Genomic DNA, 25274 nt, shown 5'->3' on the forward strand with positions numbered 1-25274 from the left:
CAGCGTCCAAAAGGTAACTTTGAACACCAGAAAAGAACTGGCTCAAGATGTTGGATAAGAACACAAAACACATCTAATTGAAAAAAAAATACACAGAGAGAACAAACAGACCAAAAAATGGTACTATGTATGTAGTTTTGGAAAATGGTCTGCTTTGCCTCTCGAGAAATCTGGGCCAAACTGAGGAGACCAGCTGTTATCTGATATTTTTGAAGGAACCGAATGGGGGTGGGGAAGGATGTAGCCTGCTGCTTACCCACCACTCCCATCCCCATTTCAGAAAATCAGAAGAGAAGTAGCAGATGTCACAGAGTAAAAGCCACAAGGCATGACTGTCCTATCTTCCATGTATTCCGCCCAGGCCAGCTGGGCCCTGCAGAGAAGGCCAGCGATGGACAGTGAGGAAGCAGCTGTCGTCAAAGGGTTTTCTTGCAGGAGATTGGAATCTATTCTATGGCGACCTGTTTCCCCTGCATTTCTGCTTTCTTGTGGACAACGTGACAAAGGACTGACTTCGAGCAAACTAACTCACTAGAATAAAATAAGGGTGGTTATTTCTGAAATGAGCCATCCCAACCATCTATTTTAATTTCTTAACCACAACCCAGAACTTCAAAATTATGATCACTTAGCAGCAATCCTGGCAATAAAGTTGGGAGGCCCATGAAAATGTGCTACAGGATAAAGAACACAAAAATCAATCCAAAGATAATCAGATTTCGGATATCTTTTTTAATAAGAGCATTTGATTATTCATTAATAGTGCTTTTAAAAGGATCATCTCTGTGATACAAACCAAAACTATGCCGAGTAGGAAGAACAATTAGAAAAAGCAGTCCAGACTGGAAAACCAAGGTCAAAGCAAAATTAAATCTTGGTGAGCAGAGACTAAATCAGAGATCTAATTTTTTCCCCTCAAATTCGGATAACAGCAACCAATTCATTTTCTGACTCCAGGGTGAATCTTTTCATACATAGGACATGTTCTTGATCAAGAAACATGTAGAACTCTTGAACATCTTACATCCAAGTATATTTGGGGGCCAACACATGTACTTTTCCTTTGGAGGAGTCAGGAACTGAGAGGCATTTTTTTCTATGGGCCAATAAATATAAAGAATGAGGTAACAAAACTACCCAGGGCTAATGAAGTACTTTAACTGACAATTCTAAGAGAAGCCACTTTTAAGCACAAAGATGACACTGCGTTTCCAGATGCCTGAAGAAATGAGCAGAAATCTCCTAGACAGGTCTCTAAAGCAAGATGAATGCCACAGTCAGCCTTGACTAACTTCCCCTCACCACTTCAGGCTATAATCTGAGCAGACTTCTTAAATCAAGGGTGGAAAACAGGTTCCAACTCGAGTCAATTGATTGAGGTTGTCTGGAACACTATTTTGAAAAATATTTGGGAGCCACATCCAAACTCAGGGAGAAAGACTGCGGTGATTGATTGGCAATGTCTGCACCAAGCAGGAGAGGGAAAATCGATGGCTCCTGTACTAAGAGTTTGCCAGAGGCAACATCCCTTTTATTTTCTAAAGGGAAAAAAAATCTATACGGCCAATTGGATTAACTTCTTACCAGGGAGAATCCACGTAAGAACTTCAAAAATACACACACACACACACACATACACACACACACACACACACCCCACAGAAAAATATCCACAAAATTATTTACCATGTGTCTTAAAAAAGAAAAATCTAACAGGAGGAATAACCTGTGTGGCATGTGCGTGCTCTTTGCCAGTCTCCTCAAGGCCAAGTTGAACCTGCTAGATAAGAACCAACCTCCAGCCCAAGGACTGAAGCTGGCCGGCGTGCACCTGTCTTTTTATAGACCATGAACTATAGGTTTTTATATTTTTAAATGATTGGGGTAAAATAAAACCATTTTGCAGCACGCAAACATTACACGAAATTCGCCTGCTGGGGTCCATAAATAAAGTTTTAGAGGATCACAGCCACGCCTACGAGTTCATGTAGTAGCTATGAAGCAAGCCACAAGAGCAGAGCTGAGAAGCTGTGACAGACACTGTGTGGCCCATAAACCTTAACATATTTGCCACCTGGCCCTTAACAGAACAAGTACGCCATTACTAGAAGAACTGGCCTAAGGATTCCTCGAATTATAGGGCAGGTAATTAGCTATAAAGAAAGATTGGATTCACTAGGTTTCATAAGGTACTTGTCTTAAAAAGTTGCTACTGTCCCTTTGTTAATACAGGAGTGATTACATAAAGTACTCCCAATTAAACTTTCCCCATCGTGTAACAGAACAGAAAATTCCACTAAACCCCGGAGAAGTGTCTATGTGGGCACAGAATGAGTAAAGGAAAGAACTACAAGTAGACCTTAATCTTTTTAAATCTCTGTTCTCCAAGTAGATATTTTTTAAAAAAATCAACATACTTTTATTGTTTTGGTTTGAAGTCTCAATCCATTCAGGGTGTTGATTGCTTTCTCTGCATCCTTGGGGTCAATGTAGTTCACAAAGCCGTATCCCAAGCTCTGTCCTAATGGAAAGAAAAGAAGAAGACATACATCAGTTCTACATGCTGATGACAGAGATCTCCTTTCATGCCAGCATATGGTCTTGCCATTAACACCAGCATTTTTCATCCATAGTAAAAAGAAGTCCCCTTTAGTTCTTTCAGAAAGATAGGCGTGATCTTTTTCATCTCCTGTCTACTACGTTTGCACGTTTACACATCAGTAAAAACTCAGCAAGTTGTGCCACTTAAAAAAAACACCCATCCCCAGAGTTGCAGCACACAGGCCCTGCCTGAGCCGGAAGAGCGCACAGCAAGGCAACACTCAGCTTTGGAAACCAGATATTTTATATCTACATGGAGTGGGCTCCACGGGCACAACTTTTTCGCTTGTTTCCTACCCATAATATGGGAAGGCAGGAAGCACCCCCCAAAAACCTGTCCCTGTTCCGTACATTGCGCCCTGACAAACTTACAGCCTTTACCAAGTACAATTATGTCAGAGTCTAAAATGGTGAAAAATTGTATGTATGTGTGTGTGTTAATGTGTGTGTGTGTGGGCATGGGCAAAAGAAGGTTTACAGTTGTAATACAAATAAATAATTAGTAAATAATACAAGAATAACCACTGTTTTGTGTACTCACAATGGTAAACCTACTTTTGCCCACTGCTGTATGTATGCAGACATTTATTTCAGAGGAAACCTTCTTCAAATAAACTGAGTCCAATTTTCTAAAAGGGGTGTGATGGCCTAGATGAGGAATACAGGGAAATAGGAACGCAAAGATTTGCACTAAGGATGCCCAAGTGCATGAGAACATGTGGGAAGGAAAAAAATAGCACAGACAAAAATAACAAAACAGGATGTTTGGAGTAAGAGTTACTTCAAAGAAGTATTCTGATGGCGGCTTTTCCCTATCGTATGAGCCCTCTCACCCCGGGCTCAATAATGCCCCAACTCTGAAACAATAGGAAATAACAAGGGGTTGGAATCAATGAAATGCACGTGTTAGGAAAGCCAATCCTAGAGGCCTCAATTTTTCAACAAAGGGCAAGTTTCTCAGATTGAAAAGGTGAGCAGCACTACAAAAACGGACATAAAAAAAGGCATGGTCCACTGAAAGGAAAACCAAACTTAATGCAGGTATTCCTGGAAGCTGCCTAGTAAGGTCCAAATGCTTTGCATTAAATACCATCTCTGGCCCTGGCCAGTGTGGCTCAGTTGGTTGAGCATCATTCTGTGCACCAAGAGGTCGCTGCTTCAATTCCAGGTCAGGGCACAAGCTCTGGGGCTTAATCCCTAGTAGGGGGCATGCAGGAGGCAGCCGATTGATATGTCTCTCTCTCTCCCGCTCCCTTCCTCTCTCTCTCTCTCTCTCTCTCTAGAATCAATAAAAACTATTTTAAAAATAAATACCATCTTTGTATCAATTTCATAAAGAGATGAGGGATTCTTTCCTTTTAAGGCAGGGGTGGAGAACATCCAGCCCTATAAGGCCCACAAAATCATCTGGTCTGACCCCGCCAAGGCATTGGGGTGAGCTAATTAAATGTTTGACCAAATATAGCAGGCTAATTTTTAAGTTGATAATTTCGTATGGCCTTGGAATGATGTTATAAATATCAAATGGCCCTTGAGGGAGAAAGAATCCCCACCCCTGTTTTAAGGGATACCTTAGTGGTTATGAATACTGCAATTTCGGACAGCCACTCTGGTTACCCTAATGTGGTTCCTTATAACTACACAGAAAACAAGAAAGACAGAGAGGGGGAGGGAAGGAGAAAGTGGGGGATGGAGGTGAGGAAAGGTAGGGAGGCAGGCTAAACACAGTACCTAATAATCATGAAAACTTGTGGTTATACTTTGGAGACCACTATCCCTATTTGGCCTAATCATTGCTAACTTATGCCCTCTTATCAAATAGTGTTTTTTTTCTTGTTTGTTTTGTTTTTTTAAAGGTGGGGTAGGGGACAGCTAGTGTTAACTCAGTTCACCATTTCCTCTCATACTAATCATAGAGATCGTGTTTTACTCACGGTTCTATTTTCTAAACGTTGCAGGTGAAACCATTGTACTTTTAAGCACTCGGCTGTATACTATTTCGACAAACACCACGTGTGCACTGCATGCATGGTGAGTGCCTTCTTAGGAAATGTGCCTCAGCTCTGCTGTTGCTGAGAAGGATTCAAATTGGCTGAACATAAAAATATCTGCTCAACGAAGCAGTTTATGATGAAAAGAGCACGGGCTGTGGAGAAAGACACAAGGACTTCCAATCCTGGCTGTGCCACTTACAGCTGTGGGACTCTGAAGAAGCTCCTTAACCTCCCTGAGTCATAACTTCCTTATTTCTAAAACGAGAAGAAAAATCCCTATCCAATGAGGTTGCTCCAACAGTGATGAGAACATTTGCTGTGGATGGAAGATAATTCTGGCGGAAAGATAAAGTGAGGAGCCCTGGTCGGTGCGCTCAATGGTTAGAGTATCAGCCCACACATTGAATCGGGTTCGATTCCCAGATAAGGGTGCATACCTGGGTTGCAGATTTAATTCCCTGGCCCCATTTGGGGCACATGTGGGAGACAACCAATTGATGTGTCTCTCTCACATTGGTGTCCCCCCACCCTCCTCCCCTCCCTCCTTCCCTCCCACACTCTCTAAAAATCAATGGAAAAAATATCCTAGGGTGAGGACTGACAAAAAAAAAAAAAAGAAAAGAAAAGAAAAAGAAAAACATGAAGTGAGGAAAAAGTATGTATTTCCACTATATGTTAAGGTGTTTGATACAACCAAAAAACTTATATGTGTATATGCATGGACACAGATAATAACACTTTGGTGAAGGCCTGAAGGGCTGCAGGGTAGAGGGGGTCCATGAGGAGGAAAAGGGATATCTGTATTACTTTCAACAATAAAGACAAATTCACAAATAAATTAATTAATTACATTAAATCAGGAAGATGGGAAACAGAAAGGCAAGCCAAACACTGTGTCCCTTGGTCACACTGCTATTCTATGACAAAATAAATCAAATCATCAATTGTACCAGCATTAGGAGTCCATTTCTCCTAGCTTCTGGCACTACCCTCACACCTGCAGTTCAGCAGCTTCTAATCACAGTGCTTTCTCTATCCTGGTTGCACAAAATAATCTACGAAGCTTAAAAAAACAACAACTGATGTCCCAATACCCACTCCCAAAGATGTTTATTTTATTGGTCTATTACAAAGCACTGGTACTAGGTTTTATAAATCCTGGTGACCAACCCTGCGAGTCAGTTTTGATGGTGAGAGATAAACAAGGGCTACAAATGAGGCTTCTGGGAGCCCGAGGAGGGCCGGGTGCTGTGGTCTGGACGTGTGAAGGGACTCTGCAGGGAAGGGAGCCTTTTGCAGATGCGTTTTTAAGATAATAAGTGAATGTCCTTCTTCTAAAGTCATCACGTTCTCCATCACTTCAGAGAAGCAGTTCCCCGGCCGGCTGAGGTCACTCCTGAGCACAGCAGTGCCTGCGGAGCTGGGTCACTGGGTGAAGTGAAAAGCCCGTCCTGCCCGTCCCTGCTTAGCTGTCTCCCAGGCTGGCCTCTGAGCTCTCACTCCCAGTGCACTGGGCTCTCAAAAGCTTGCTAAGTGAGTAAATGAGAAGCGTTATGGTGTTGTGTATTTAACCAAAGGTATTGTCAATCACCATCACATGGCACATCCATTTAAGCTTGCTAAGTGAGTAAATGAGAAGCGTTATGGTGTTGTGTATTTAACCAAAGGTATTGTCAATCACCATCACATGGCACATCCATTTAAGCTTGCTAAGTGAGTAAATGAGAAGCGTTATGGTGTTGTGTATTTAACCAAAGGTATTGTCAATCACCATCACATGGCACATCCATTTAAGGGATCTTTGACCTCACCCCCTCGAGCAACCATGGCTAGCTATAATAAGGATGAGTCAGCCAAATTGCTACTGCTATGAGCCCAAGCAAACTAAGCTGAAAGGGTGTATCTGCTGCTAAAAGGCTGCATTCCTAACTACACTCTCCTAGATGCATTAAAATGTTGGCACTGGAACACAAAGGAGTTAGGAACCTCCCAGGTTTTCTTTTTAAAGTGAGTTAGCCAAGTCAGCCAATACTTATTAGATGTTTAAAATAAATAAAAATATCACAGATGATACCAAGATAGGCAAGACTCTCCCATTCTCACCTTTCAGCTATATCATGTTTTACTATTTAAATTTAGTCTCACATTAATCATGTGAGGTACTCATTCTTCTCCTGCAGGTAGAAATGATATCTGAAGGTAGGCAAGGTCAATCAGCTTCTTCAAACTAAAAAAAGCAGGTAGGAAGCTGTGGTCAGGACTTGAATCCATGACCCTCAAATGCTATATTCTTCTCCACTCAATTCGAACTAGTTTATATCTGAGCCCAGAACATCTTCAATATGCCTGAAGTACCATGTAACAGGCAGGCATTTTCTAACAGGGCTCTGTTAGCAAAAAAAAAAAAAATTGTTTTTCAATAGAGTCCCACTGTTTTTCAAATTCCTATAATTCTTATACAAATATCAGTTTCCCTATATATGAATTACTCTGCTGTTATTAATTCCTATGACAAAGTAAAGTGTATCTTAAATAGTGCCTATTTCAGGTTATTATAAGTGAGTGCAGATTTTTTAAAAATAAAACTGTCAAGCCCTGACTGGTTTGGCTCAGTAGATAGAGCATCGGCCTGCGGACTGAAGGGTCCCAGGTTGGATTCTGGTCAAGGGAATGTACCTTGGTTGCGGGTACATCCCCAGTAGGGGGTATGCAGGAAGCAGCTGATCGATGTTTCTCTCTCATTGATGTTTCTAACTCTCTATCCCTCTCCCTTCCTCTCTGTAAAAAATCAATAAAATATAAAAAAAAACTATGTCAAGTCAAACATCAATAAAAAATATATAGCCTGGATCTACTTTTCCCCGCTCTTATATTCATCAGCTAGTAACAGTCATAAACCACCAGGGAAGGCTTGCAAGCCAAGCCTCGTTTATCCATAGCACCCATATCTACTTTTCACATCATTCTGAATTTAGAATGTGCATATTGACAATCCCAAAACGAAGAATCATCTCTTTAAAAAATTTATGAAGCTCTACATTTAAATTCCAAATATAGCCATTATGGAAATCAATATGATTAAAAGAAAATTTTGAACAAAATGACAAAACTAAGGCATGCGCACGTTCTCTCTCTCTCTCTCTCTCACACACACACACACACACAGATATACACACACACACACACACACACACACACATATCCTGGCTTTAGAAACCAAAAAACAATGCCTTCTGGTAACGGAACATCAGGAATGAGGTCAGCACTACTTGTCCCCACAAACTACCTATAGTCGCAGACTATTAGGAATCTTGGAACCATTAAACCAAGACGTGGCCCTGACAGCCATGGCAGGGACTTCGCTATGGAGCAAGCTATGTGAAGAGTCATACAGCCTAAGACCTTCACACAGGACTGAGAACTCCAGGTCGACATGCACTTCAGCACATGTATTACGTACGCTGCGTGCATGAGTGCCTTTGTTTCGCATCCTCTCTTTTAATCTAACACATCTGCCACAATAAAGGATCTCCTCTTCCCAAGAGACGAAACGCACTTCTAAAGTGTGCCTGGCAAAAAGAAAACGGTCACAGACAGGCTGCTTAGAACCAAGGTCAAGTAATCTAAAGCACAGAGCGGAGACTCTCACAGGCCTCTGAATGGGACCGGGCCTGGTGAGAGCCACGCGGGGGTCAGAGCAGGAAGGGCAAAGCAGGAAGAGGATCCGTGTAGTGACAAAGTGCTGGTGGCAAACACAGTAAACTCCGATTTATGCCAAACTGTGCATAATTCAAACCAGCAGCGTTCCCTTGCCACCTACACTGCTTTGAACAGCACACTTTAATTAAAATTTTAATTGCATATTTTAATTAAAAACACACAATCTTCTGGACCCATTTAATTCAAAGGTCACTTTATTTAGTCTTTTCTACTTCAAATTACTACCACTGTACAGAATTGTCCCCTCAGGTTTACAGGTAAAGGCAATAGACCGCCATAATTCTTGATTATAAACCTGGCACATTAATTTAATTTTATCCAACCAATATTAAGTGAGAACCTTCTCAACATGGAACTGTAAAAAATAAAATTCTGTATTTAAAAAGAAGGTCATACTACATTATTTTTTCAGCAACATTTAGCATTCATTTGCTCAACAATTATAGAAAGTCTACTTTTTGGTAGTCCCTGAGTTTACAGCAAAGATATAAAAAATTCCTCTTCATAAAACTTATATCCTGGTAGAAGGGACAAAAGAAATATCTACCATGAAGAAAATAAGAGCTAAGGAAGGAAAAGGAAGCAGAGAGGTGAGACTGTGGGGAGTAGGGGTCGAAGGGGCCAGGCCAGGGCTGCTATTTAAACACAGTGGTCAGAGTGGGTCTCATCCTGAAGGTCACATTTGGTCTAAGACTTGATGGAAATAGCTTGAAGTCTAACAGGGAAGCTGTGCAAGCTGACGTATTTCAGGGCCTGTTCTACCAGACAGGTATCACCTCCTGCCAGGTCTCCCAGCTCAATCTGTCCCTCTGCCTCAGCACAGGTCCTCATGTCTTGTTTGGAGGACTGCTACAATACCCTGTCCCCAGCATGCCTTCCCAGATTCCTGTTAACTTCAAAACCAGTCCTCCTCCATCACAATGTCGTCTGGTGATCTCTCTAAAAGACGAACCTGACTGTACTCTGATCTCCAAGGTCATCGTCGTCGTCTTGCTTACGTTCACCGCTCCGACACATATTCCCTAAAGTGCACATCCCATTGTCCTGCGCCTGGAACAGGACATCTCAAACTGCCAACCCCCGTATGTCCTCTGAGACTTTCTCTGAGACCATTACCTACTTCAATTTGTCCCACTCTAATACACCGTGTTCCATGATCCTCCTAGTCCTCCCGCAGTCCTTACATTATCCTTTTATCTTAGTACATATATGGGTATCGGGTCAATCTAGATGCCTCCCCTTAAGACTGTTGAGCTCAGAAGACCCCACCACAGATTATTAACTACATGGTCACTGAATGGAAAAAAATGAACGAATGAACAAGCGAGCTAATGAACAAGGAACAAACGAAGAAACAGCCATCTGCCTTCCAGGAGCTTATGGTGAAGAGAGAGATGCCCTTATAAACATGCTCCCCATGTCCCTACATTGTACCAGATGGATGACAGAACAAAGGAAGACAAGATGCTCAAATGTTACCGTATTTCTGACTTTATGAGGGAGTGATGTGAGAGATATTTTTAAATAATCCCTGTAAAATTTTTCATATGAAAATTTTCTACAAATACCATTTAAATCAAGTCCCAATTTAAAAAAAAAATAATGTCATCTCGAGTAATTTGATAGATTTACATAAATCTGTTTCACAAATGTGTAAGTATGAATTATGGCATGTCAGCATATAATTTTGTTGAAAGTGCTTTCTCGCTAATATAATTAAGTCTGCCGAGACTATTCAAGTGCAAGTCAAATAAAATGCAGAGTGAATTCTGTAAAAACCGGGTAGGTGAATCAACATTTAAAGGTGACTACACTGATTGATGTGTATCTATTATTTCATTTAGAGCAGTAGTAATGTATTATGAAATAAAAAAGGACAAAAAAGCAGCATGAATCTCTTTTAAATCCCAGTTAGCAGGAACAGGTCACTATGGTAGGGTCCTCTCTGACAAGCAAGAGTATTTGCAACCAAAGGACTAATAATGTAACACTTGGCGGGGGGAGGGGGGGAGAGGGGGGCGGAGAGACAAATTTAAACTATCTCCAGAAACAGCCCCTAAATAAAACTGCATCCCTTAACATTTTAAAAAAAAGTAAGCAACTTGATTTAGAAAAGCAACTTTCACTCCAAGGTGTGTGTGTGTGGGGGGGGGGGGGGTGGAGAAGGGGGACAATATTGGTTTTTAAGACACACCCACTGCTTTCCCTCATTTTAATACCCTTCCTTTTTCCTCCCCAAACATACAACGAAGCTGCAAATGTGCTGTATTTTTCAGATGGACTTTCTGTTCTTGGGCATTCATTACATGTGTCTGTTCAGACAGGCTGTGCACTGCAACTCTGGCACCAAAGCAACGTACACCAGACTTGACAAAGGAGCTTTTGAATATCTTCTATCTGATGTGTAACAAAACCATGCAGGTACCGCATGGGAGGGGAAAGGTTTGAGAGAATCTTAGAACAACAGAGGGGCGCAATCTTCTCTAGCCCCGTTCCTCTCCGAATGTTAATTCCTGACTCAGCCTGAATCCCCTCCGATGCAGCAGGCCCCCCAGTTAAACAGTCTGATGCACGCAGGTCAAATGAAAGGGGTCCTCCTGGCCGCCCTCTAATGAGAGGTCAAATGGTGGAGTGGGAGACCGGTGGGATGCTGTCACTGCAGACCAAGTCAGCCTCCCTGAAAGCTTGGAGCACTCCGACCAGCGCCCCCGAGATCATCACCAGGGCTTAGCACGAGGCTGGAGAATTCAACCTAGACACTCGCGTAACACAGAACAGATGGCTCCTTCCGCAGCCTTTTCCACCCAAATGCTGATCAAGCTGGCCCCCCTACTAAACGGCCCCAAGATTTTAAAGCGCTTTTCAGGACTTCACAGAGACTTGGAGATGTAACCTAGAAATGTTTAGATTGGAACTTGTCTGCTGAAATCGAAGTTGTCAATAGTGATCATTTGGTAAATATCCCCTAAGCGGCCTAATTCTAGACGGAGCAGGTAATGACCTGGGCACCGGGGTATTTTTTTTTTCTGGTTCATTTTAATGGCCATATCTGTCCTCAGATTATGTAACTGGTAGAGGTCTATTTTCCTAAAGCGCCAGTCCCAGTAATTATGAATCTGCTGGCAATGCAGCGTGACCTTGCTTAAGTTGGCGAAACTGTGGGCTCTTAATACATCACAATTTCAGGAAACATTAAGAACTCCCACACAATTCAGTCTTGAGCTATGGAGCACAGCAACGGCATATTAAACCCTCTAAGTCCTCCATCCTGCACCTGGGTACTAAGATGTCTTGTATCCAAGACCAGGAAGATTGGGAAAAATGCTCTTTATCTAAAGTGGGAAAACAAACCAATTTACCTGGAATGCACATCCTCGGTAGGATAAGACTTAAACTCAGCAGGCTCTCTAGCTTAAGAGAAAAGTGAGTGACTTATTGTAGCATCTGAACACCGCTGCTAAGACAAAAGCCAGTTCTCATTACTTAGTGATTTAGGTAGTTGCTCTAAAAGAAAAATCAGCACTTCCACCTTCAAACACTGGAACTGCCCCCGTGATGAGAGCAAAAGCCAAAAAACTGTCAGTCTGGCCAGAAAGTCAGGCTCTACAGTTCAAAAAAAAATAGTTACAACATTAACAACTCTGAGCTAAGGCAAAATCTACTCTCAGTGAGAGGCCTGGGTCTGCTGCAATATTCTCATTCCTTTGTTAATTATAATTAACTCTATACAGATTCTACACCGCACGCCCCCTCCCCCTCACCGCAAAGGGAGGGGGAGTTTGCATGACTTGCTTTACCTTGTGCTTACTGAAAAGGCGATGGAGCCCTGACCGGTTTGGCTCAGTGAATAGAGCATCGGCCTGCGGACTGAAGGGTCCCAGGTTCGATTCCGGTCAAGGGCATGTGCCTTAGTTGCGGACACATCCCCAGTAGGAGGTGTGCAGGAGGCAGCTGATCGATGTTTTTAACTCTATCCTTCTCCCTTTCCCTCTCTGTAAAAAAATCAATAAAATATATTTAAAAAAAAAGGCGATGGAGTTGTTCAAGTAAGTATCATTTCAGATGAGGGCAAACGAACTCTATCCCGCAAAAAGATTATTGTGGTAAAGAAGGAAACCAGTTAGCAAGCGCAGTAGTAAAAAGGGCATCTGCTGTTGCTTACCCTGCCAGCTGGTGCCAATCGAGACACACACACACACACACACACACACACACACACACACACACACGGAAACCAGTAAGCAGTCCATCAAAAAGCAGTATGGCTTCTTAGTGTGTTTTTCTCTCTGTGTAAGAGATCATTTTTCCTCAGACACTGCAAGAAGAAAAATTAAACACCCTCAGCTCTGTAATGAGCTCAGTGCCCTTTCTGAAACCGTGTCAGTCCTGCAACCACTATGGATGGAGAGCTCCCTGTTTTGACCAGACAATGGGGAAACATTGGTCAGACTACAAAAATCCCACCAGGTCCACAGGACAAGATTCTTGTTCGGCATGATTAATTTTCTCCTTGAACATAGAATGTTGTGGTGTTTTTTAAAAACGATACCTCCCTCATTCAAAAGGTAAAAGGTTCACCAGCCAAAACCTTCCCATCTGAAAAGCTCCCTACGTCTGGGAAAAGTCTGTTTCCATAAACGCTTATATCTAGCTCTCTGGAAGCATGTATTGCCGCTGCTTAATTATAAACTGCCACCAAGCAACTCAAAGAGCTTTATATGACCTACAGTTATCGCATTTAATTCTCACAACACTTTGTGCAGATACATCTGTACCCATTTAACAGATATAAATATGGAGGTCTAGATACTGATTTACTTGCTGAAAGGCACAGAACTAGCTGGTAAGAGGTAGGTAGGTTTTAAAATCAAAATTGCCCTTTCCCACTTTGGTCTTTCTGGCATACACTTCACTGCCTTTGGCCAAGTTTGGGAATTATTTTGAGGCAGAGACCTGTGCGCCCAAAATTCATAACTTTGCAACCAGGATATTCATCATAAACTCCAACTATACCTGCATTTGTTCTGGTTACTTGTCATGTAATCTACTGGCTAGAAATTCAACATTCTTTCTCAATCCATCAACATACTATGTATAAAAGAAAAAGAATAGCATCCTGCAGGTACACAAATCACTTAGTCCCCCAAAACAACTCTATCATTACAAAACAGATAGATTAGAGATATCCACATTATAAAAAGATTCATTTAAAATAGGAGTTGATTTACATACTCCTTTCCCAGAAACTCAGAAAGCAATCCTTATGGCTAAAGCCAAACATGTTTGCCACTGCCAAAATCGTCTCCCACACAAGGCACTTCTCTGGTCGGCAGATTGCATTAAAATGCTTTCCTAGGCAGAGGGTGGCTCCATCGCTGTAGAAAAGCAGGTGGGATCGGTACCACATGGTTTCTGCCCTCTAAGATCCGAAGCTCAGAAATTTAAAGCACGACAGTCAATAAGGGAGATGTGGGCCACCTAATGAACATGGAATACCCGTGATTAAGCAGTGGGCGTCACATGTAACCAGAGCAAACTTGAAAAGAGAAGACTTCAGTTGGTTGAAACAGGGATAAAATGCAGGGGTTTCTTGACAGCCTAATTAAGGAAGTAGGTTTCTGGAGAAGAGCTAATCTGTAGGGAAGTATAGAGATGGTCACACCAAAGATTCGCTTTCTCTTTGCAAGTGGTCTGGGCAGATGTGAGGAAGATGCTCACCCTGAAAACGGAGTGCCCCGCGGGAAGGTTAGTGGGGGTCATACTGCAGGATGCATCACACGGGGAGGCGCAATGAGAAAAGACCTAGGGAAGATGCTGTGGTGGCCTGGGCCACAGAGGAGATGCAGGTCGAGGATCAAGGAGACCACTCAGCAAGAAGCTGTGCTGGCCCAGGAAGAAGACCTGACCCAAATCCTTCCAACCAAGTCCCCAGGAGCTCTAAAGGCAAAACTTAAGGGTGAAACCCACAATCTCTTTCACAAATCCCTACCAACTGCCCCCATCCTAAATGGCTAACCTCTCATCTGGCAAACCACAGCCCAAATCTTCTATCCAAGGCACACAAAACCTTTTTGCTCATGGTGTTCTCTGAGCCTGTGCCAAATTCACTCTTAGCTTAGAATAAGAATTAACTCAATCCAAGTTCCCTTTCCCCCAAAAATGAACTTCCGGGCCCAGTACTTTTTCCCCTTCAGTGAGCCTTCCAGAATCAGAGCCAGGATTGGAATCAAAGGCAACCCTCAATGCCCCAGGATCTGCACTTCCTTGGCGTGATAACTTCTCACCTTTGTCAGAGAAATAAGAGGGCAAGGAACCCTTTGAACCTTAGGTTAATACCCAGAGATTAATCCAGAGCCCCAAACCAACAGTCTCTCAAATATGTAATAACCCCAGCCACCAAGAAGGCAAAACCCAAGACAACTGCCCAGGAAAAGTTTTTATATGGCTGCAAAAACATGTGTACCTGAATCCTTTTAGTCCCATGGTTAAGCTGCTAACATTCCAAATGTTAACAAACCTTATTTTGACATTTTGTGCAGCAATCACAAGATTACATATGACTTCTGAATGTACACACATATTAAGTCCTTCACATATAATATGGCAATACCAAGTCAAAACAGAAAAAGAGAGAGGAAGACCAGGTCATTCACGAAATGTGGAGAGCATCGTATCATCAGAAAAAAAAAAAAAGTTTCAAATAAAGGAAAAGCAGATGGATTATTTTCACCTTCCTATCTGTATCACTAATAAAGCATCCTCCATGTACGTTATAAGGCTCCCCTCTGGCACAACTCTCCACTGTAGTTCATTTTACTTCAAAAAGAAAGACCATAATTAAAATTAGTGATATTTTTAGCAAAGACAAAGGAGGTAAAATTCCAGAGGACATCCATTGTCCCCAGCCGACACAAAGAATCAGGTATAAATAACATGTGATTTTCCTTCTCTTTGTACAGAACATTGTGTTTGGTTTATATTTAATAAAGAAAAGGCAGTTACATTTTCAAGAGAGTATAAGGAATGTGTTCCCCCCCCCCCCACCCTCTCAATTTAAAATAGGCACACAAAAGCACTGCTTTTTATTCGTAGGAGAAATCCCCAAACAGACCCATTGTGTTTGGGCAGGTTAGGGTATAAATGCTGACGATAAAAGAAACCTATTTAAATATTGCAGACACAGCTTCCAGGGCCTCAAGGAAGCCTTCTCTGAAGCAGTAAAAAGGAAAGGATCCCAAAGGAGCACCATCTAGAGAGGAAGCGAGCTGTACACGGTAAAAGTTTAAAGGCTGTGGGTCAGATGGGAACCATGGTTACAAATTAAGTCAAAGAGGTACCCTGACAGAAATAAACATCCATTCTGTTTTTATAAAGGGACAGCTATGTGACAGCAAACCACTCTGAGACCACAGGGCAATTTGCCCACCAATTAACAGATGGCTTCGAGAGAGAAATGCAAAATGGTCTAGCTCTTAGGATTGCCACATTCATATCACACAGGAGCCTTTCGTGCAAAATCGCCTACTTTAAAAGTTGGAAAGATTAGCTGTTGAAATCCTCCCAATTTGAAATTCACGTAAACACTTTGATTAAGCAGCAGCAAATGCTTAAAAAATTCTGCCTAGACAATGACTCATTAGCACACAAAAGTGATGAGGCACTGGCCGCATCAGGTCGCAGAAAATGCACCATCACACCCACCCAGAGAAGTGCTGGGACTTCTCTTTCACTGACTGAAGAGTATGTTATTAAAAATGAAATGTTCAAATCATGTCCTCCACAACCTAGTACAGCGGGCCACTGATGCGACCTCTGGATACATTTCCCCCCATGAAACGGGAAAAATCTAATCATAAAAATAATCCTTTTAATTTATTACCATTTTATCACCTCAAGTACCCATGAGCCTATAACAACAACAGGGTGGAGTAAAAAGAATCTTATTCGAGAAAGAGATCCCCATCTTAAGAACTTTTGTAAAGATGTTCTTTCGTGACTGAAGTTACTTGATTACTTACTTGCTTAGTCACACAGCTGAGGCTCACTCTCGGGAAGGGGCTGTGTGTTCACAGCACCAGACTAAGTAATTAACTAGAAGGAGTATCTGATGTGGGAAGTCACTTCTACAGACAGAGCTTCTCAGCTCTTGGGGCCATATTACATGGCAACTCTGCAAACACATTTCAGGATCTGGGGAAAGAGAGGTGGCAAAGGGTGTTTCATTCGGAAGAATCTATCTTTTGGCCACAAAGTGTCTCCTAAAGAAAAGGAGATGACTAGGAGTGTTTAAGGCTTTTGCTAGCCAGTCTTATGTACAATCTGTTAAATCTATACTAATAAAAGGGCAATATGCTAATTAGACCGGGTGACTGGACATCTTCCGGACGTCTGACTGCCTTCCAGACAAAGCCACAGTGGTGGTGGCTGAGGCAGAGGAGGTTAGGGGTGACCAGGCTGGCAGGGGAGGGCAGTTGGGAACCATCAGGTTGGTAGGGCAGTTGGGGGCCATCAGGCCGGCAGCAGAGGGCAGTTGGGGGCCATCAGGCCGGCAGCGGAGGGCAGTTGGGGCCATCAGGCCGGCAGCGGAGGGCAGTTGGGAGCCATCAGGCCGGCAGCGGAGGGCAGTTGGGGCCATCAGGCTGGCAGCGGAGGGCAGTTGGGGCCATCAGGCCGGCAGGAGAGCAAGTTAGGTGGTGATCAGGCTGATAGAGACGGTTGGGGCGATCAGGCGGGCAGGCAGGCAGGCAAGTGGTTAGGAGTCAGCGGTCCAGGACTGTGAGAGGTAATGCCCCAGACTGAAGAGGGTACAGGCCAGGCTTAGGGACACCACCAGGCCTCTAGTGATTCTATAGAAAGAGGTGGGCTAAAGGTGCTCTGTCTCTCCACCATCTCCCTTGTTTCAAAAATAAAGTCAGACCTATGCAACTAGAGCTTGCTATGTTTGCTATGCTGTAAAAAGCTATACAAAACGCTAGGTCCCCAATGACAAGTACACCACTCAAATGAAGATCTCACTAAACATTAATCTTTCAGCTCGTTCCAATATCCAATAGCCTTTAGTGTCAGGGAGTGTTCCTATTTTGCTGCTGACAATTTCTTCCTTGCTATTTATAAAGTAGCAGGGAACTAAAGAGTTATATACTGCAAACTAATCTGCTTTATTTGGGGAAAACTTGAAAAATCTTATGCTTCCAGGTCACTCACTAGCTAAGCCCTATTGCCAAATATAACAACTACAACCTATGAAGTTGGTGCTAATTCTAGTTCTCCTAATACACACCAACATCATTAAGGTATTCCATTTATACCTAGATCACCAATCTAGTTTTTCTCAAGCAGGATATTTCCTAGCAAGAAAACACACACACACACACACACACACACACACACACACACACTGTGACCAGGAGCTAAATTAGATTTTTACCATCTCCATAGGAATGTTGTTTTCCTAATGCAGAATCCACAGCCTAATTAAGGTGTAGTTCCAAGATTTTCTGTATCATCTCCTGAAACCTGCTGATACCCTGGCCAGGCCATCCCTCTCCCCACCCCTACACCATGTTTTTACTTGAAGCTACTTGACCAGATAGCCCATTCTAATCCTTTAAGCTTACCTAAGTAGCTAAACAGGGTGCAAGGTAAGCACATAAAATTGACTGGATAGTCTTACAATTACAGCTATGATTCTGCCTCAGTGACTAGTTAGAAACAAAAAGACTATAAATAATGGTAAAATCAGAATTTGATCTTTACAAAGAGAACTAAAGACTGCCCTCCCCCCAAAAAAACAACAACTGATGCTGATGATGTATTTCACTGACTCCATAAGACACAGAAATTTAACGCCTCCAACCATACCTATGACCCCATGTGACTAGACACCAAAGGGTTTTAATTAAATGATGACTAAGTAGCAGAAGAAATAAATGTGGGTCATTCACAAGAAGCCTGTCTTTGCGCAAGGTATATATGGCTCTCATAAGCGGCTACACATGACCGGAGTCACATTACTGACCTCTGAAGATTAAAAACTAGAGATAAAACACCCAGAAGGACCTACTGGGTATCACAGAAGAGGCCGCTGCTGCTAGTCCTCTCAGACATTCTCCAGGTTGTTCTCGGTCACACTCAATGAAAGTAGCGACAGTAAAACATAACAAAACGAGGGAGATGCCACAAGATATTATTACTTGGGAGGCAAAATCAATATTCCTCTTTGTTCCTCATTTCTCTGCATAAGTATATCAGAACTTTCGTTTCCCCTAATACTTACAATGTGAACCAAATGAACCAACTATTTGAAAGACAAGTGACGTTATTTTCAAAATACACATATATACATACACACCTCTCTAAGCATAGACAAACTCCTTTACCAATAGCTTTGTTTTCCTCAAAGCTAAAAGTCTGGGGGTACCAGAGGGAAAGGGAGGCGAGGTAGACGAGGGTATAGGGGAGATAAATGGTGATGGAAGGAAACTTGACTTTGGGTGGTAAACACACAATATAACCTACAGATGATGTATTATAGAATTGTACACCTAAAACCTATATAATTTTATCATCCAACTAGAGGCCTGGTGCACAGATTTGTGCACTGGTGAGGTCCCTTGGGGATCGAGCTGAAACCAGCCTCCAACATCCCCCGAGGGATGTAATAGTGCTTGAAGCAGCAGGCAGCTGGGGAGGAGCCGCTTCCACTCAGCCCAGCCCCGCTCATCCAGGTCAGCTGAGCGTCTGCCCCTGTCTTCCTCCACTGTCCCTCGCATCTCCTGGTCTGCTGCACCCAGCTATGGAGAAGTGGGTCCCTAGGGCAGAGCTCCCGTGGCCTTGCTAGGGGTGCACAATGAGGCTTGGAGAAGTGGGGTGAGTGCCCAAGGGGCCCCTGGAGTGGACCAGGAAGTTGTGGTAGCTGCATGGAGAGGCCGCCCACTTTGCGCACCATCCTGAAAGTCCTGGGGTGGCTCCGGTCTGATAGGAGGAGGTGGACACTAGGGAAGGAGTTCGTGGTCTCTTTTTTCCCTCCTTCCATCCCTTGGTCCTGGCTGCCCAGAAGGACACGGCCGGAGGGGTTGATGGGGGTCGGGGGCATCACACCTCTGGAACAGTGCCTGGGGAGCAGCGGAATTTGGGCCAATGGCCTGGCCTCCCAATGCAAACTGCAGCTCAGCCCCACCTGCTTGCGATCTTTCACAGACTAAATTGCCTGTTTCTCTTTCGTCTGTCCAAGTTGAGTGCCCCCTGGTGGTCAGTGCGCATCATAGCGACCAGTAGCTTAGGCTTTTATGCGAGGAGGCAACCCGTTGGGGGCTGGGATCTGCGCCTGACCCGCGTAGCCCCCGCAGCCTCGTTGTGTCGGCTGGGGTGGGGGCAGGCGCTCCTGTGTGTTGTGTCTCCACTCTGGCTCACCCCCGGCACCCCAGCCCCCTCACAGCCACTGGGGTGGGGGCAGCACGCAGCTCCTCCTGAGCAGTCGTGATGCAGCCTCCTCCTAAGCGGTCGTGACGTTTGGCTAATTAGCATATTCCATTTATATACATACAGACTAGAGGCCCAATGTGCACGAAATCGTGCACGAGTAGCTCGCTTCTGGCTTACCTCAGTTGGCCGCCCCGACCATCGCCGCTCATAGCTCACTGCCCAGCCCTCCGCTGCTTGTAGCCCTCTGCTGCTAGTAGTTCGCTGCCCAGCCCCGCCCACCGCGAGAGCTGCTGCTCATTTGGGCATGATGGTGTTACGGTGTGACGGCCATGGACCTTTTATATAAGAGACTAGTAGAAGATGTCACCCCAATAAATTCAATTAAAAAAAAAGAACTAAAATCCAACTCAATAAAATAAGAAAACATAGTCCCACAAAATAAGTAGTGGGGGAAAATAAGTAGTGTGCTTCAGCAGTTCATCCACCACAGCTTTGACAAATAGGTTCAAAGAGAGAAAACTGGGACCCTACAGACATTGGGGAAAAGGTCAGGATGCCAACTTTGGAGGGATCTGGCAATGAAGGATACTCTACAAAAGGGGTGACTATTTTGTTAGAAGTGAAAGATAGTTCGTAAACAACAGCCCTCAAACTCCGTCAGCAGAGGTAAGAGCTATTCCAGACATAAGAATAAAAACTATGCCTTTTGTCCCTATTCAGCAATATATCTGAATAGCTGACTCCAGAAAGCAATCCAAGTTCTTCCACATCATAGATGCTTTAGAGAACCTAGTTGAGTGTAAAAGGTAAAGACTAAAAGTTCAGGTTAGGATGATGCAGGTGTGACAGGTATTCAACTATCTGGGCATGTCTTATGACCTGAACCAGAAAAGGACTCAGTCTCCCACCTGGATTCAAAGAACTTCCTAATGGAAAACTCTGTTTTAAACAAGATGTAGGTGGCTCCACTGCTGACTTTCAAAGGCATCCAGAAGATGATGCCTGAAACCCCCACTTTCCTTGACAAGCCTGTATGGCAAGGTGGCGAGTTCAAAGCAGGGACTTCTAAGCAATTATGAAAGTTACCCTCTACTGGCTCAAAAAATATCAACCAAAATATCAATAAGCTTACTTTTGGATGTGTTGAAAAGTGAAATCTGACATAAAGAGATAAAAATATAAATAACACACACATTTTTTCTGTGGACTTCTAAATTATAATACAAATTGACTTTAGCTAACTAGCTGAAGGGGATTATGGGAGAGGCACAGAGGTTTTCAGAATTAATTGGGGCTGGGAACCACCTGGCTCCAGAGAGCTAGGAAGTACAAAGAACCACCACCATCTCAGAACCAGAACAGACAGACTCTGATGAGCTGGGTCACCGTCACTATCTCATTCCTCCATCACCTCCTTAAGAGTCCAGGTCCTGGCAGAAAATACCTAACTGACTTAACTTGGGTCCCATACTGGCCCCTTGCCTACACTAAGGCAGGGACAGAGAGGACCTTCCTCATTGGCCTCTGCAATTATCCTCCCCCAAGCCATCTACTAGGAAAGAGAATCCCCAATACGGAATAGTCCTAATTAAAGAGGGAGACAATTTTCTCTTAGATCCATAAAGGGCCTTACAAATTTCTCCAAAGGAATAAAATAAAAAATGCCCCTCCCACTTCTGTTTAAATAAAAGACGGCATCAAAGATGAGCCATCAAATAGAATAATCAACAAATCATTCACAGACCAGATCATCCATGCATATATGAAACACTGCTTCTAAATTTTGCTCAAAAATAAAGTTGCCTGTTTAGCACATTCTGCATCTCCTTTCCAAGTGTGGCCAGGGAGGTCCTTCCAACCTCGATTTCACCTCAACAATAAAGTGCCACCATAAGAAGTTACACTATCAGTGTTTCATAACTCAGGATCTCTTCAACAGATAGAACCTGCCTTGAAACCAAGTGTCCAACACTGGCTGGCATTCTTTAGCATGCCCACGATTCTTAGACAAGCCTGCCAAACTAAGGGCTGAGCTTGTGTCACCTTCACCACTGTTCCCAGGCAAGACCTCACAGCCCCCAGGGCAGATCACCCTTATCCCGGTAAGAGGCCTTGGGAAGCTCCCCGCTAATCAGGCAATGGAGAGAAGAAAAGTCTAGATGAAGTCTGAATTAAGACCTTAAACCAGCTGTTCTCAACCTGTGGGTTGCGACCCATTTGGGGGTCCAACGACCCTTTCACAGGGGTCGTCTAAGACCATCGGAAAACACATATATAATTACATATTGTTTTTGTGATTCATCACTATGCTTTAATTATGTTCAATTTATAACAATGAAATTGGGGGTCGCCACAACATGAGTAACTGTATTAAAGGGTCGCAGCATTAGGAAGGTTGAGAACCACTGCCTTAAACCATAAGAAGTTTATTATGTTAAACTCGCACAACCTGGGGGAGGCTTTCTGCTAAGTCTCAATTCATGGAATTGCTCTTCAGTTGTCAATAGCCAACGTTTGAAAATAAATACAGTCACTAAGTGTGAAATGATGTTCCTGCAGCCAGCAGGCATTTAGCTGATGCCAACAGAGAAGGCAGGAGGCCAAGCTACGAGACCTAAAATTTTAAAGGAAGACTGCTCTATTCAGTAACATGGAATCTGAAATAATGTAAAGGCAGAAATAGGCCACAGGCCACCTGCCTCTAAATTCAACCCACATCAGCATCTGTCTCCCAACGTTGCTTCAGGAAAACGCTGAAGGCTTCCTCCACTACAGTGGCTGGTCCTATGGGCTAAGAAAATGAATGCCCCTGCTGTGTAAGGCTTGGTTTGTTTGTTTGGTTAGTTGTGGGGGGCGGGGGGGGGGGATGAGGGGTGTGTGTGTGTGTTTGGAGGGGGAGGTCTGGGGAGGGGAAAATGAAAGGAAAAGTTAAAACTATGGAAGAGAATTTCTACTTCTCCCTCTTTGGCACCTTCTACTGAGGAATGGTTTTCTGCCAAGCTTTCCATCGGGTTCTCAACAGAAGACAAGGACATGAGGAAGACAAGGAAATCAGAGCTGCTGCTCTGTGTCCCAGGACCCCCCTCAGATGTTCTTCCCGGCTGCTGTAACTCTGGGAGAAGAGAAAGCAGGAAAGCATGAAGGCACAGACCACTGGGGAGCAAGTCTGCTTGGTTCTCCTTTCTGAATCTACCATATGCCACTGCGTCTTCCTCCAGGTGGCCTGCCATCTCGCTGAGTGATGGAGATTGGAGGCAACTTCCAGGAAGAAGAAAACAAGGTTGAACCAGGCTGAGCAACTGCCAAGGGGCATGCAGTCAGCAATGTGGTGGAGGCTACACAAATTCACGGTTTTACAACTGGATATTCCTTTTGTGGGGAAGGTGGCAAGAACTAAGTTTGAAGATAAATAAGCTACTTCACGGGAGAGGGGTTGGCCTACAGCCCAAGAAAGAAACCTAGCATGTCCTGAAACAATCGCTATAATTTACTTTTTAAATGCTTTGGTATGACACATAGTGGGTGCTTTGACTTTTTATTTATATAAGGTACCTAGAACAGGCAAATTCACGGAGACAGAAAATAGAACGGTGGTTTCCAGGGGCTGAGGGTGGGAGTTACTATTTATTGGGCACAGAGTTTCTGCTTGGGATGAAGAACAGTTCTAGAAAAGGAGAGTGGCGATGGTTGCAAAACACTGTCAGTTAGCTGCGCACTTAAAATGGTCAATTTTATGTATATTTTATCACACTGAAGTTATTTTTTTTTTAATTTGGTATGAATCAGTGTAAAGTTACCTGTACACTGGGAGTTTCAGCCCTAATTCTAGGGCTGGTCATCTAACCCACTATCATGAATGCAGTCCAGGAAGTCATTAAGTAGCAGAAAACAAAGGTGACTACTACAGACAGGCCTATCTCCTCTCTATAGCTAAATCAACAACCAATTCTCTGCTCATTCGCATAAAGAGCTTTTGTTCCTTAAGCTAGTTACTTGTTAATAAGTGTAATGAGAGTTAGAAATGGGGTCTCGGTAAAATTAAAGGTATTCAAGGGTATGTAGATGGGCTGGATTAGAGACACTAGCCACTACTGTATCAACAGGACACGTATATCCTTATGGATAGAACCCCTCCATGTGAAATGGCCCTGGGTCCAGCCTCTGTTTACTAGTAGAAGCGTTTCTTTTTTGCATGATGCAAACAGGGCACAGATCCCCTGCCTCCAGCATAGTGTCAGCTCAAAGTGAACAATTCTGGTAGGTGCTGTCCAAGCACCTTCACAAGAACAGAGAACTGGGACTTCCTCAAGCAAAGCAGTCTGTCAATCACTTGGGCCTCCTTGCTAAATGTCTGCACATGTGGCAGAATTGGGTCTTGGAAAGAGGCTGTTTCACTCCTCCCTCTTTGGTGCCCCCTTTTACCTGCCCAAAATGACCTATGAGCTGTATACACTAACCTAGCATAGGTCCATTTGCAATAATCTCACCCCTAAAACAAAGGGGGCAGGGACTCTTAAAAAGTCCACCATCCTACCAGAACCGGTTTGGCTCAGTGGATAGAGCGTCGGCCTGCAGACTCAAGGGTCCCGGGTTCGATTCCGGTCAAGGGCACGTACCTTGGTTGCAGGCACATCCCCAGTGGGCGGCGTGCAGGAGGCAAGCTGATCAATGTTTCTCTCTCATTGATGTTTCTGGCTCTCTATCCCTCTCCCTTCCTCTCTGTAAAAAAATCAATAAAATATATATATATAAAAAAAAAGTCCACCATCCTGCTCTAGAAGCCAGTAAAGAATATCAGGTGCCCTCTCTCTCTACATCGATGCCTATGCCCACATGTGTTGCTTTCCATAAACACTCAAGAGAACTAAAATCTATAGTACTAATAAAAGCCTAGGTCAGTGATGGCGAACCTATGACACGCGTGTCAGAGGCGACACGTGAACTCATTTTTTTGGTTGATTTTTCTTTGTTAAATGGCATTTAAATATATAAAATAAATATCAAAAATATAAGTCTTTGTTTTACTATGGTTGCAAATATCAAAAAATTTCTGTATGCGACACGGTACCAGAGTTAAGTTAGTGTTTTTCAAAATGCTGACACGCCGAGCTCAAAAGGTTCGCCATCACTGGCCTAGGTGGTCATCACGCCCTCAGGATCCATCATCAGGGTGGACGGGGCTTGACGCTGTGTGCACCGCGTGGGGTCGCGGGGGCAGGTCCTGGCGGCTGCTCCACGTGGCTTCTGCTGGGATCGCCGAGGGGGCAGGACCCCCAGCTCTGGCCTACCTCTTTGGGGCAATCGATCGCGGGGCTCCTGCACTGTGAGAGGGCACAGGCCAGGCTGGGGGACACCCCCCTCCTCAGTGCATGAATTTCGTTCACCGGACCACTAGTGTCAAATAAGAGCAAGAAAGCAAAGCCCCAAAGATTCCACACTACACTTCTTTATAGCATATTAGGTCTTATTTTTAATGTTCTAGAATATGGAATTTGGGGATATAATACATCCAATGGTATGATATTGTGCCTTTTT

The 25274-nt window shown here is 43.7% G+C and overlaps 1 protein-coding gene across 2 annotated transcripts in view; it reads right to left on the bottom strand.

Annotated features, from left to right (window-relative positions):
- Nucleotides 1–25274, bottom strand: part of ELAVL2 (ELAV like RNA binding protein 2) — a 78438-nt gene that overhangs the window by 38581 nt on the left and 14583 nt on the right. For both annotated transcript variants that reach the window (XM_036331284.1, XM_036331283.1), the window contains exon 3: nt 2418–2521. In XM_036331284.1, the coding sequence (XP_036187177.1) occupies nt 2418–2521 (104 nt within the window). The remainder of the gene's footprint in view (nt 1–2417; nt 2522–25274) is intronic.

The sequence above is a fragment of the Myotis myotis genome, unplaced genomic scaffold (assembly GCF_014108235.1).
Source record: "Myotis myotis isolate mMyoMyo1 unplaced genomic scaffold, mMyoMyo1.p scaffold_m19_p_12, whole genome shotgun sequence".
Taxonomy (NCBI): domain Eukaryota; kingdom Metazoa; phylum Chordata; class Mammalia; order Chiroptera; family Vespertilionidae; genus Myotis; species Myotis myotis.